The sequence below is a fragment of the Anomaloglossus baeobatrachus genome, chromosome 1, assembly GCF_048569485.1.
Source record: "Anomaloglossus baeobatrachus isolate aAnoBae1 chromosome 1, aAnoBae1.hap1, whole genome shotgun sequence".
NCBI lineage: Eukaryota > Metazoa > Chordata > Amphibia > Anura > Aromobatidae > Anomaloglossus > Anomaloglossus baeobatrachus.
In genome coordinates, this window is record NC_134353.1 from 264,060,421 (window position 1) to 264,075,653 (window position 15,233).

A 15,233-nucleotide genomic window follows, 5' to 3' on the forward strand; every position below is an offset into this window, starting at 1 on the left:
AACTCCTTATTACCCCGATTTGCCAACGCACCAGGGCAAATCGGGAAGAGCCGGGTACAGTCCCAGAACTGTCGCATCTAATGTATGCGGCAATTCTGGGCGGCTGCTGACTGATATTGTTAGGCTGGTGGGGCTCCCCATAACGTGGAGCTCCCCATCCTGAGAATACCAGCCTTCAGCCGTACGGCTTTATCTGGCTGGTATTAAAATTGGGGGGGACCGCACGCCGTTTTTTTTTTAAAATTATTTAATTATTTATTTCACTGCACAGTATAGACACGCCCAGCGGCTGCTGTGATTGGGTGCAGTGAGACACCTGTCACTCAGCGTGGGGGCGTGTCTCACTGCAACCAATCATAGATGCCCTGTGGGCGGGGAAAGCAGGGAATACGAGATTGTTTAATGAGCGGCCGGCTTTTTCAAAATAGTAAAAGCCGCCGCAGCAGTGTGAATGCCGTGCAGCGCCGTGCCGGGGAACGGTGAGTATGAGAGAGGAGGGGAAAATGACCGACAGACTGTGAGAGAGGGACAGAGATAGTGATGGACCGACAGAGAGAGAATAGAGACCGAGAGGGAGAGACAGACTGATAGAGAATAGTGATTGACAGACATTGTGAGACATCACTCGTTTCCAGTGTGTTAGGAAACATGCGAGAAATGTATTTAGAAAATCGGATGTCACTAGGATGGTGTGAGTGCCGTCCCGTGACATCCGATTATTTACACGCTGCCATAGACTTGCATTGGAGAGACTCGCAAAAAAGCAGCATGCTGTGATTTTTTTCTCAGTCCGATTTTGACTGAGAAAAAAATCGCAAATGCGAGCTGAATCATTCACTAACATGTGTCCGATTCCAATGCGAGATTTTTTCGCATTGCTCTACTGCGAGAAACTCGCAAGTGAGAAGCAGCCCTTAGTCTGTTTTTTCCTGCATTTTTTTAGTCCTTCCATTGAATTCACTAAAAAATGCACCCAAAATACATAAAAAATGCATGCAGGTTTTGTTGCGTTTTATGGAGCAGAAGATTACTGCAGCGTTTGCACATTCCCTTACAGCTCTAGTACGACTCCGAGTTTCAAGCGTTCATCGCTGTTTTGTAGGTACGGTAATCTGAGGACCCTGGCAAATCTGTGCTGTGGACATGTTTACACAGTATTTGTGCAAAGCTCCGTTCAGGTTTGAGGTCTTGAGGACTCCCTTGGGGGATGCTAATGTGTTCTGTCCTGTATAAGCACTTTTCAGTTGCAAAAGGAAGGCGCTGATCCTTTCATTTTAGGAACCGGTCTGTCGAAGATGGATTTTGATAATTCATGGTAATGCAGGTTCATTACCAGTAGGTTCATTATTAGAGTCTCCATTGTAATTGTGGATAACTTGTAATAAGTGTTTTGTTTTTTTGTTTGTTTTTTTTTTGTAAAGAGTAACTATTGTTTCAGTTTCATGTTTTTTTATTTTTCAGAAATAGTACATGTGAAAATAAGAATTTTAGTGGTATATTTTATTAGAGAAATCTGCTTCTTTCTTCTCTCCCTCATAAATGGCTAATTATTAGGAATATCAAATGTACTGTAGTAACATCACTGTCTCACTTTTTTATAGAAGTAGGGGCCTCGTGCCCACGATCAGGACTCTCTGCATCCTGTACATGGCGGGTCCTGACCTTCGGGGCCGCAAGTCTCCTCTGCAGGAGACCGCAGCTGCTCGTGCCCATGATCAGGGTTTGGGGCATGCAGGTTAGTTTTCGCAGCAGGCCGCACACGCACAGTGGGCATGGGATTTCTAAAAATCCCATCCACTATGCTTGTACTGTACAATGCAGCGTTTTGGATGCAGCTGAAGCATGCTGCATCCAGAACGCTGTGAACCCTGATCGTGGGCACGCACCCTTAAAGTGGTGGTCCCGGTTTGGTCACTATGTGACTGCTGACATTTTTAAATCTTCTGTGTGTTGTAAGAATTCTCCAGGGCAGCAGGAGTGGGCAGGCACAAGACAAATATGCTATTTGCCTATTAATGGTAAGTACCAACTAGACATGCACAACCTCGCATAATACAAGTGAATTGAGCGAGGCTCGGAATATCTAGTTGGAATGTAGTCAGATGGACGCAAATTCCATACTCGGGAATACATGAACGCTCGCTTTCAGCGCCAGTACCGGACAATCTTGACAGTACACTCACTGTCAACTATGAGCATCACATGCTTGAAACAGTTGTTTACCCACAAGTTTGGAAAGATGTCAACAATTTTGCAGTTTTATGTGACATTATGTCCAATATGCTTTTTTTATTTTTATTTTTTTTGTTCCAATATACACAAGGGAAATAAAGTGTATAAGAAAACATAAAATTGCAATCATTTTTGGAGGGAAATACTTTATTTTCTGGAACCATTTCAAGGATGTGAACTTTTTCGACAATGACTGTATAAAAGAATAAAAGACTGGATTCTGAAGGACGGCAATCTTATTATCACTTTACCTAACTAAGCAGCCATTAGGAAAACAAAGGATAACTTGTATTCTAGTATTAAAAATGTTTCTGGAGTCATTTTATTGCAGTGTATTACTGCTTACACAGGTCCCACATGTCAGTGGGGAAAAACTACCGAATATACTCGAGTATAAGCAGAGGCCCCTAATTTTACCACAAAAAACAGGGAAACTTGATTGACTCAAATATAAGCCTATGGTGGGAAATGCAGCAGCTACTGGAAAATGTAAAAAATAAAAAGATACCAATAAAATGTAATGTGCCCCATCCTTCTGCCCTATAGTAATGTGCCCATCCTTGTCCTCCCCATTGAAATAATGTGCCCATCATTTAGTAGTGAGCCCTCTAGTAATGTGCCCCTCCATTAGTAATGTCATCATTCCGGTTCCCTATTGTACAGTTGTTTACACACACAAAATTTATTCTCACCTGTCCTCCATTTCTGTGGTGTTCTCTTACCTGCTTCTTGCAGTCTGCAGACACATAGACCCCTCCATGATCGCGTCCTGTACACGGGGCCGCCACTGCTTTCAGCACTTTACTGCAGTTGAATGCTTTGTGGCGCTGAAAAGCATTCAACTGAAGTAAAGTAATGACGGCAGCCTGCAGCGGCAGCCCCGTACACCAGACGCGATCATGGAGGGGTCTATGTGAATGCGGACTGCAAGAAGCAGGTAAGAGAACACCGCAGAAACAGAGGACAGGTTAGAATAATTCTTTATGGGAATCTCATTCAAGTATAAGCCGAGAGGGACGTTTTCAGCAGCGGCGGCTCCGTGCACCAGATGCAATCATGGAGGGGTCTATGTATCTGCGGACTGCGAGAAGCACCCCTAGATGATCGTGTCTGATGCACAGGGTCGCCGATGCCATCGTGGCTTTACTCCAGTTGAATGCTTTACGGCCCCACAAAGCATTCAACTGAAGTAAAGCCATAACAGACGCGATCATGGAGGGGTCTATGTGAATGCGAACTGCAAGAAGCATGTAAGAGAACACCGCAGAAACAGAGGACAGGTGAGAATAATTCTTTAAGGGAACCTCATGCAAGTATAAGCCAAGGGGGACGTTTTCAGCATAAAAAAAATGGGCTAAAAAACTCGGCTTATACTCGAGTATATACAGTATGTTAAATCTTCCCCAAAACAGTAAGAATTTGTCCCTTCACTCTTTTCACATGCTCACAACATACAAAGTACAGCAGCTACAAAATTGTACAGCGTTTTCTGAGCATTGCTATTTATTCTTATAAATTTGATTTGTTAATGCGATCAGATGGAGCCGATGGCTGAAAGAAAGAGGCTAAAGATATAACTTAATTTCCTCATAGACCCCTGAGCGAGGAAGAAATATTGGACCTAAAGGAAAGACACTACAACTCCATTAGTGAGCGTCAGAAAGTGGACGATGTCAAGATAGAGAATGAGGTAATGATGATTTCTACACCACAGTGACTGTGAACACAATTCTGCTGCCTTTGTACTGAAGATTTGATAATAGTGATCATATATAACGACCATATACCAAAAGGTGACATGGGCTATATATTATATTATACCATATACAGTATATAGCTTTAGCTGTTCATATATACCGTAGTTAATTTCCTCTTTGCTGGTCTCCACCTTTAGGGAAGGCTTTACATTAAACTTTGAAGGCTGATTGAGGTTTGGCATTTCTTCAGCCCCAAGAGCAGTGTTGAGGTTAGGCAGTGATGTTGGCAGGTCAGAGGTATCTTCAAACAGGATAAAAGCTTGTCTTTATAGCTGGAAAAACATAATTACTCCACAGAATTTATTTTTTTATTCCACTACTTCAGAGTTGAACAGTTGCAAGAAAAAAGTAAGTGCACCATTTGGAATTTCCTATTACTCTGTATAGATTGATTATTATCAATCAGACCATATGTGATAGCAAAGCCACAATTATAGGCAAACACAATCTTATTAACTTTTACTGCACAAACAGAGGTAGGTGTCTTTTGTTGGGCATTTTAAAGGGGTTCTCGGACAAATGTTATAAAAGGAATAATGCACATTTTGTATAGATACCTTTTATTTAGCAAAACAATGTGCTTTATCTAGTGCACGCGTCAGGATGTTAAAGATGGAAACCGCCATAAGTTAGTATGCAGTTTGTCCTAGATTTCAGACAGGCTGCGTAAAGAACATCTGTTAGAAACATAAGTCAGGTCAGCGTCCCATCAGGCATCGTGAGCCCTAATCGGGTTGTGTCACAGTATCTTCATAGGGTTATGGTTAAGACTTTTCCCTTCAACAATAGTTCAGTTATTTCACTTGTTTGTTGAGTCATTGTCTAGTTCAGTGTTTCTCAACTCCAGTCCTCAAGACCCACCAACAGATCATGTTTTCAGGTTTTCCTCAATGTTACACAGGGAATAATTCCATCACCTGTGCAACATTAAGGAAATCCTGAAAACCTGATTGAGGAAAACCTGAAAACATGATCTGTTGGTGGATCTTGAGGACTGGAGTTGAGAAACACTGGTCTAGTTGCATCAACTAATGTCTCTTCAAGTTCAGGTCATGAACATCTCCTGGAAAATGTTTTACACTTTTTAACCTCTTCCCGACTGCCCACTGATAAATGTCAGTGCTTGCTGGGCTTTGTGCAGCGCTGGTGATTTTCTATGATCGGCCATCAGATTGAGATCAATAGCAATAGTGGCATATAAAAGTTTGAGGGAGGGAGTGAGATACTGCTCTCACGTCTGTCAGCCCCATGACATGATCACAGGGGACCCAAGGGTTGTCATGGCAGACAAACATCAAATGATACAATAAAAAACATAGACTATATGTAATAAAAAATAATGAATTTTTTTTGGTTTTTTTTTCAATGCTTTAATAGTGAATTAGTGAACAGAAAAATCCAAAGGTAGTATTCGTCCATACTACCTTCGGATTTTTCTGTTCACTAATTCACTATTAAAGCATTTGAAAGAAACCCATTTTTCATTATTTTTTTTATTACATTTGAGCTATAGTCTGTTTTTTTTTTTTTGTCAATTTTTGACTATTTAGCACTACTATACCCCTGTTGATCCAAACCTATTCTTTATACAAAACATCAAATGATGACCTATGGATCTGCCTTGTATGGTGGCCTGTTAGAGCCAGCCAGAAGCAGGGTCCAACAGGTGATCTGTGAGTGTAGCGCTGACAGATGTATTGCCATGCTTGTGGATTGCAATACACTACACCAGCAATCAGAGTAATAATTGAGGGACTAAGTAAAAAAAAAAAAAGTAAAAATAAATTTTAGGTAAAGAATATCTGACCAACCATTAAACATATGGTTGGCTTAATCACGCTTTGTGGTTGTTTTGCCGCCAATGGCGTGGGGAAGATTTCACGGGTAGAAGAAAGAATGGATTCAATGAAATTTCAACAAATTCTTGATGTAAACATAACACCATCTGTAAAAAAGCTGAAGTTGAAAAGAGGATGGCTTCTACAAATGAATAATAATGATCCTACACAGTCAAAATCCACAATAGACGACCTCAACCTTAGCTGCTGCCGTGACCACCACTCATACCGCGCTCCCTGGGCCATCACTGTAGGTGCTCTCTCACATCTCCACTCTGTCCCATTACTTCACCATCACTGCGACTGCTTTCTGCAAAATGTGAAGAACCTTGCATCTACCTCTCTGATATGGTCTTGTTTTTGTGCATGACGCAACAACCTTGAGAAAGGCATAAAAAGCGGAAACGTTGGTGTTGCTCTAGTCAAGGTTCACTTTTTGCAGTCTGTCATAATAAATTCACTTGCATTCCATATCTTGTCCTCCCTTACTTCTTTCAGTGCTCGGGTTATACGAACTTATATTGGGCACACCTGGATTGTCCATGTGCAATCTGTGATCCGTTATTTGTCATCCGTGATTGCACACCTGTCCTCGCTCTTGCTGTTTGTGGTGCTGAAGTCTCCGGCTCTGCTGCATTCGGCCGCCACTGTCTCTCACCTCTGCAGCTACTTCTGGGTCGGCTGTGGCTGCATACATGAATATGCATGCCAGGAGGAAGCAGAGAGCAGCTGCTGGACACAGCATTGCTGGAAACAGGTGAGTTGAAAATGCTTTTTATTTTCAATGACCGTGTTTTTCTGGTACGTGTTTTATGGACCACACCATAGTGTGGTCCGTGGGACATCAGTGATGCCAGAAGAAAACGGACTCGTCTCCGGGTGGCACACACGGACACGCGTGTACGCCGCACAGCGACACGGCCAGTGAAAAATCACGTGTGTGCAGACACATTGATTTTAATGAGTCTGCCAATGTCCGTGATTCTGGTACGTTTAAGGCCCTGTGCGCATGAGGTGGTTTTTGTCGCGGTTTTGCTGCATAAAATAAACATAACCTTTCTGCAGTCATTCCCCAGCAAAAGCTATGGTAATAAAAAAAAAAATGTTTGCACACTGCGTTTTTTTTTACTTACTTTACTTACAGGTTTTGCTGCAGGATTTCTGCAGGAACAAGAAAGTGCATGTCACTTCTTTTCCGCAGGTGCCTGCAGTTTTGGCCATAGATAATGGTAAAAGAATGCAGGGACCAATCTGTGGATAATTTGCGGCCAAACCGCGGTAAAACCACATGCGGTTTTCGGGTGTGGTTTGCTGCGTTTTTTTACATGTGCGGTAGGTAATCTTTCAGAGACTGCGGAATTTTCTTAAGAAAATTCCATTTTCTAGTGCGCACAGGGCCTAAAAACTAGCACATACGTGCCAGAATCACTGATGTGTGAAACAGGCCTTAGGCTGTGTGCGCATGTTGCGGTTTTTTTTTGTGAAGATTTGTCACAAAACCTGAAGGGAATCCTGATGCCCTCAAAATGAGAATCTTGAAACGTAAAGCACATGTTGCTTACTTGTGACTTGCAGATTTGAAACAGAATATAAGCTGTGGCAGGTCAATTCTTTCAGACTTTATTGAAGTCAATGAGTGAAAAATCACTTCAAAAAGTCAGTCAAAAATGCTGTAAAAAGGCAGGTATAAGAATGATTGAATTTTTGTAGATTTTTTTGCATGCTTTTTTAGACAGTGAATGCTAAGGCGATAGATAAAAACCTATTTGGCCTCAGTGTCAATATGTGTGTGAAATGCCCCCCCCCCCCCCCCCGGGCGTCCCTAGGGTACGTTCATATGGTAACTATGCTCCTGCATTGGTAACAGGTGTATTAAACATATTTTAATTATGTGTAGTTGATTTTACACCTTGGTCTGCTAATTGTTTTGCACTGGCTTAGTTCTCCCTTTGTGAGACTCCCATTCTTTTACACTTGGGAGCAATTATTCACACACACAGTTTTAGCAGGTAAGCATAGGACAGCCCATTCACCAATATTAAGCTGGATGCACAGAAGAGCAGATAGAGATCAAAAAAAGACAAAGGTTCAAGAAAGAATCTTAACATTGGTATAATATAATAGACTAGTGTCCACACAAATAGCACTTGAAGGTAAAAATAAAACTGTAACACTCATACAATTATAGAGAAATTGAGGCATGGATCAGGACTAATATTGGTACTAAACAGGAGCATATATAAATTCCCCAAATGACAGGTGGGGTATCATTAATGCAAATACCCATAAGGGGCCATAGTTATTCCTGGAAATGAAATCCGGTGACCATGAACACGTGGAGCTGTAGATGACTGCTTTGGTGAGCTGAAACGGTTTTAATGTAATAAAACACATGATCATTTATTACTGCAACTAATTGTATGTAACAGCACTTTATGTATTTATGATGCATGGTCGCACTTCATTTTGATGGATTTCTCATGGATATTTTACACTACGTAATTCACATCACTTATCAAGAAGCAATTCTATATCAATTATTCAGACTATTTTTATGTGAATTATGTACGTGATGTGTGTTGATGGGTTTAAATAAATGTCTGCTTGGAACACACTGTGTTCACTTGAGAAAGGCTCAGTCACAGAAGAAACGTTGTATAACTTATGCCGGCGTCACACGGTACGATATATCGGGTGATATGTCGTCAGGGTCGTGTCGTTAGTGACGCACATCCGGCATCGTTTGACATATCGTACCGTGTGACACCGCCGAACGACTGTTAACGAGCAAAAATACTCACCTTATCGTTGCTCGTTGACATGTCGTTCATTTTCAAAATGTCGTTCCTCCTTCTGCGCTCCGGTTGTTCATCGTTCCCGAGACAGCACACATCGCTCCGTGTGACACCCCGGGAATGATGAACTGCAGCTTACCTGTGCCCGCCGCCAATGCGGAAGGAAGGAGGTGGGCGGGATGTTACGTCCCGCTCATCTCCGCCCCTACGCTTCTATTGGCCGGTGGCTGTGTGACGTCGCTGTGACGCCAAACATCCCTCCCCCTTCAGGAAGAGGATGTTCGTCGCCCACAGCAAGGTCATGCGGGAGTTAAGTACGTGTGACGGGGGTTTACGACTTTGTGCGACATGGGCAATCGTGACACACAAACGACGGGGGCGGGTGCGATCGCTGACACGATCGCACGATAAATCGTCCCGTGTGACACCGGCATTAGGCATGGAATAGATTGTCACCTTCCTCCATCATATTAGGCAGGAGTGCTGTCTGCTTTTGTACTTTATGGTGGTGGACTCAGGGTCTGAAGTCCTCTGCGGGTATGTGCACAATAACATCTTTTTCAGCAAGGTCCGTTCCATAACCCACCTAAAAAAGCACTCAAACGTAAAAAGGATTAAACTTGTGTTGCAATATAAAATCACTTGCTGTGCTTTTGATCATTCCTTTCAACTTCTTTTAACCACTTCAAGCTTCAAAAGCTGTGAAGTGGGTAAAAAAAAGTGACCATTCTTTTAGTTTCTATATAAAAGTTAAAAATTAAAAAGAATCCAGAGGTAAAGCTGCTGCAATAACTATCGAAAAGACACCAAAGAATCTTCAGGAAAAGACACCGCTTGCATTTCCCTGAAGCATCTTCCTGTAGCAACACTCAAGGGCAAACAAACCATTGTCTAAGTCGTTCCGTGTACATACCCGAAGGCTTGCACCCATACAGTTGGTGTTGCTTCATTGTGGGGGGTTTTTGTGTTAGACATATGACTTTACTTTGGTAATCTTATTTTTCTTTTCCAGTTATCAGGTTGTTCTCAAAACCTCATTGCAATGCAGTGACCCAATCCAGGTGTCCAAAGATCAAAACTGTGCAGCCTTGATGTTAGTTGATAGAGTTAATATGAAAATGATTGCAATGTTTTCTAGTGAACTAATCTTCCTGCTTGGAGCTTACTTATGTCCATGTCCAGTCTTGGAATGTCTTGTATGTATTGTGTGGAGATTGATGTGAACAAAGAATATAATCATTTACTTAATAACATACTAGCATATTTAACTTGTCCTTCGATGTATATTAAAGGGAACCTGTCAGGTGCAATATGCACCCAGAACCACGAGCAGTTCTTGGAGCATATTTCTAACCCCTGCCTAACCGTGCCTGTATACACTAGCATAGATAAAAGGATCTTTAGAAAAAGTATTTATAAACATCTTTTATCTTATGCTAATGAGTGCAGGGACTAGTCCCAAGGGCGATGCTTCCCTTGCTAGGTGGCCACATTAGCATGTTAATACACCCCTGTGGGTGTGCTAACATGTTAATGAATGCACAGCGGCAGACTCACTCACCTCTCCGCCGCCCGATGCTGGATTTCGGCTCAGTGCGAATGACCCTGGAGTTTTGGTCATGTGCACTATGAAGCCGGGTATAAGCATCCTGGCTTCAAACTGAAGTAGTGCACATGACCAAAAGTCCAGGGTCATGCGCACTGAGTCGAAATCCAGCATCGGGCGGCCTTGGCAGCAGAGAGGTGAGTGAGATCATCCTCTGACTCTGCTCATTCATTAGCATGTTAGCACACCCACAAGAGCGTACTAACATGCTAAAGGGGCCGACTAGCAAGGGAAGCAAAGCCCTTGGGACTAGTCCTCGAGCTCATTAGCATAAATAAAAGATCTTTAAAAATACTGTTACTAAAGATCCCTGTCTTTCATCCACACGTTGAATTACCTAGATATGTGGCATGGCGCATTGTCCTTTTCAGCTTTGCCCAACACCTGGTCGTCTAATAGTTAGACAGAGACCTGCAGACCCTGTCATGGCCAGCCCAATCTCCAGAGCTGAACCCTATTGAAAACCTCTGGAATGTAATCAAACGGAAGATGGATAGTCATAAGCCATCAAACAAAGAAGAACTGCTTCAAATTTTGCACCAGGAGTGGCATAAGGTCACCCAAACGCAGTGTTAAAGACTGGTGGAAAGCAGCCAAGACACATGAAAGCTGTGATTAAAAATCATGGTTATTCCACAATATATTGAACTCTTCCTGTGTTAAAACATTAGTTTGTTTCTAAATGATTATGAACTTGTTTTCATTGCATTATTTGAGGTCTGAAAGCAATGCATTATTTTGACAATTTCTCATTTTCAGAAAATAAATACAAAATGTATTGTTTGGAAATTCAGAGACATTTTGCAGTGGTCTCTTAATTTTTGCCAGCGCTATATAAATAACCTAGGTGAAAACTGGAGAACCCCTTCCTTCAAGGAAGCAAAACGGAGCCCAAAATACTTTTTTTTTTTTTTTTTTTTTTTCCAACCACCTTACTCATCTAGGATGAAAAGATCTATATTTCTCCCATTATATATTTTCATTTTTACCTGCTGCATTTTTATACGTTTATGTGGTTGACCTATCCTAGAAGTACACATGATTGATTTTGCTACAGATCATTCATCCATCAGGATCCCAATAAAACAAATAGTTGCAATATTGGTAATTTAGCATAAAAAACAGCTCCTACAAATATAGGGCTGATAGCTGTAGCAAAAAATAGATGTCTTTGATTCTTATTTTCTTTTAATTTGCATTTGGTTAAATTGTTTTTTTAAAGCATCACTCCTGCGTTTTGTTTTATTTTTCCCAGCACTGGAGTGGTGCCTTAAATCTAAGTCCTAAGTCCACTGCTCCTGTAGGGTCTACTCACCCTACGGCATCTTCACCTTTTTTTAGCATCATTTCTGTCATGCAGCGCCATTTTGCTCCCAGAACGTCTGATTAACCGGAAGTCAGACGTTACTTCACATGCTCCCAATGCAAGTCCATGAAGGCAATAAAGAGGCTCTCATAGAGTTACATTGAGTTGTGACCACTGGCTCAGCCACTTCATGAAACACCAAAGCTGCCGGCACGTCACAAATCGCCAAAAAAGATGAACATCTAGGCAGGTGAGTATAAGGCAGGGGACTTGCATTTAAAGCACCATTTCAGCAGGGAAAAAAATATGAGCTAAAAATAAAAATCATGTTTACACCATAGCATTGGTTTACAATCTGTATGTCTCAAACTGTCGCAAAACTACAAATCAGCATATTGCTAAAAGTAAAAAAAAACCTGCAGGTATCCAATTGCCATAGACATGAAAGTATGTATAAAATTATTACCTTAAGTCTCTGGTATTTTTCTGCTTTCAATTTTCTCTTGACTTGAAAAATTCAATAAAATGGTCATATTAGGAAACAAAATATACATAAGTCACTGATAGGACCCCTCACTGCACCAAAAATCCCAGAAATTGTAGAGGATGAAGGTGTATAAAGTCTGATGCCACATATCTAAATTTTACTATTACTGTCCTCAATAGACAGGAGCACAATATGGCTACGTTCATAGGCCAAAACGTAAAATAAAAAAAAAAAAAATACTTGAAAATCTTTTCCTTATCTACGCTTGCACGAATTTTTACAAACCCCATTCAGATGTATAGAAAAGTGTTACTATGCTCTTAAGGCTTAAAGAGGTATTCCCATTTCCAAAATCCTATCCCAATATGTAGCAGGTGTAATAATAATTTTATTGCAAATACCTCCAATTAGAAATGTAGTATAGCTCTCCTGATATAGCCATGTCTCTTACCTCATGACCTCATGTGCAGGGCTTTGCAGTTTAAAGGCAACCAGTCATCAGGATTTTCCTATATAACCTAAAGCCAGTGCTATACTGGCACTATCAGGCTGATTCTCTACATACCTGTAGTGGTCAGATCGGATGTTTAGGTTTTGAAACACAAGAAAGTAAAGTTTATAAAATTGGCAGCTTCTTGAGAGACAGCTGCTGAGCAGCAGATATCTAGGGCGGTATTCATAGTTATCCCCTCCCCCAGTTAAAATTAGCATAATTATACAAACAATTCACTTTTTCCCTTGTAGGACCTGTGTGAGGTCATAACCATGTGACTAGAAGGGTCGGGGCCTCAGCCCCGCCCCTTCTAGTCACATGGGGTATGACCTCACACAGGTCCTGCAAGGTAAAAAGTGAATAGTTTGTATAATACTTATACTAATTCTAACAGGGGGAAAGGATAACTATGAATACCCCCCCCAGATATCTGCTGCTCAGCAGCTGTCTCTCAAGAAGCTGCCAATTTTATAAACTTTACTCTCTTGGGTTTCAAAACCTAATCATCCGATCTGACCACTACAGGTATGTAGAGAATCAGCCTGATAGTGCCAGTACTGCACTGGCTTAAGGTTATATACGAAAATCCTGATGATTGGTTCCCTTTAAGTATCCATGGTTATGACCACGAGCAACTAACTAATAAACTAAGGGCTCTTGCACACGAGCATATAAATTGGACGAGTGGCATATGAGAAAAAATTGCATTCCTCTCTGACTAATGTTATTCTATGGGGCATTTCTGATCTGCAATTTTATTTTTTTTTTTTTATTTCCTTAGACTGATGCAACATGCTGTGATTGTCAGTAAGTCTCTTCACTCACTCCCATACAAGTCTATGGCTATGTGCCCACGGGAAAAGTGTCCTGCGGATATATCCACAGGACATTCCACAGGAGCTCCCAGAAATCCGCAGCGCAACTTTGTCTGTTTACATGATGCGGATGTGCTGCGGATGTACAGCGGAATGTCCTGCGGATATGCTGCGGGCATTCTGCATTGAGGATACAGTACCATGGCTTCGGCACTGCATCTTCAATGCAGAACAAGTGCTGCAGTGATCGGGGCGTTCATACTTGCCTCCATCACGCAGCACGTCACTTTCCGGCCGTGTCTGCACTTTGCCGAAGCTAGTTCAGGCTCGCCCACCTTCTCCTGCAGTCACATGACCGGAGCTCGTGCACGCCCCGCCCACCTCCTGCTGCCTGATCCTGGCTCCACTGCGCTCCTCTGCACCGCAGGAAGTGACTCCGGTGTCTATCAAGGCAGGTAAGTATGGGACCCTGAGGAGAAATCCGCAGGAATAATTCACATGCTGCAGATTTTTCCGCAGGAAAATTCGCATTAGTTCCGCTGCGGAAAAAAATGCAGCATGGGCACAGCAGTTCCAAAATGCCATAGAAATGGCTGGGGCCTCGCTGTACTGCGGATTTTTGAAAAATCCGCAGAATTTCCGCAAAAAAATCACGGCAAATGCCGCAAATTTTCCGCAGCGTGGGCACATAGCCTATGGGTGTGTGTGAAACATCGGACTGCACTGATGTCATTCAAGTGCAGTGCAATATACGCAGAGACAGGCAATTTAGAAGTAGGAGAGAATAATCTCTCCCTCTTCTCCACATCTGTGAGCCAATCACCGGATTGGATCACAGTTGCATGACACACGGCTCACGCTCACAGCAGAACTGGAACCAAGCGTTATTAGCGTATCACATCCAATGCTCTCGCAATGGATGCCATGCACTCGACTGACTTCGGCCTGTTGCTGTATGAGAGGATGTAACCATAGATACCTAAGCTGTAATGCCCTGCACATGAGGTGAGAGACAAACCTAATCAGGAAAACTATACCACATTTCTAATTAAAGGTATTTGCTAATATTATTATTATTGCACCTACAACATTTTGGGATAGGATCTTGGAGATGAGAATACCCCTTTAATGCAGCTTAATTCTATAATAGAGTTTTAGACTTATGGTATTTCTATTAGCTAATGCCTGTTTTATCAGATGGATATGGTGTGGCTATACATTTGCATTTTTTTGTTTGCATGAATTTATTTTTCTTTGTTCTCTTTGAATAGTGAGGCCAGGTAGACAGGTTCTGATTTTGTTAACCCTTATTGTTTTGTTCATATGCAGTTAGCCTTACAGGAGGAGAAGTTAAGACTAGAAGAAGAGGCTTTATATGCTGCAAAGCGTGAAGCTGGCAGGGCAGCCAAGCAGAAAAAGATTTTGGAGGTGAGGGGACGTGAACCCCAATATTACAGCTAATATTTTATAACTACCACAAAGTATATGAATCATCATTTAGCTGCCTGTTCCTCAAAGCAGAAATTTGCTGTAGCAGAACTGAGACCGATGATTTCCAATGTTGGGTGATTTGAAAGTGTATATGGTAAATGTTACCTCTGAAACCTTCATTACATGGCAGGTTCACATTACCGCTATTTTACAGGTTACATCTGGATATTCGCTGCATATCATGCCGATTTATTTACAAAAAGGCGTCAGACGTTCAGCATATATTTCAGACTATTTTCTAGATCTGCTTTCATAGCTCTGCTACTCTATCTATGCATCTTAGGCTGGTTTCACACTACGTCTTTTTAACATCCGTTGAAAACGTTATTTTAGCGGAAGTACGGATCCAGTGCAAATGCGTTTTCATTTCAATGCATTTGCAATGGACTCGCGTTAACATCCGTTCACCTGCG

At 41.8% G+C, this 15,233-nt stretch overlaps 1 protein-coding gene across 2 annotated transcripts in view; it reads left to right on the forward strand.

Moving 5' to 3' along the window:
• The window catches only part of AP1AR (adaptor related protein complex 1 associated regulatory protein), a 75,475-nt gene that overhangs the window by 40,555 nt on the left and 19,687 nt on the right, over window positions 1-15,233 (forward strand). The window contains exons 5-6 of one of the 2 annotated variants that reach the window (XM_075349385.1): window positions 3,826-3,922; window positions 14,659-14,757. In XM_075349385.1, coding sequence (XP_075205500.1) covers window positions 3,826-3,922; window positions 14,659-14,757 — 196 coding nt within the window. The remainder of the gene's footprint in view (window positions 1-3,825; window positions 3,923-14,658; window positions 14,758-15,233) is intronic. The other variant, XM_075349393.1, reaches the window with a different exon arrangement.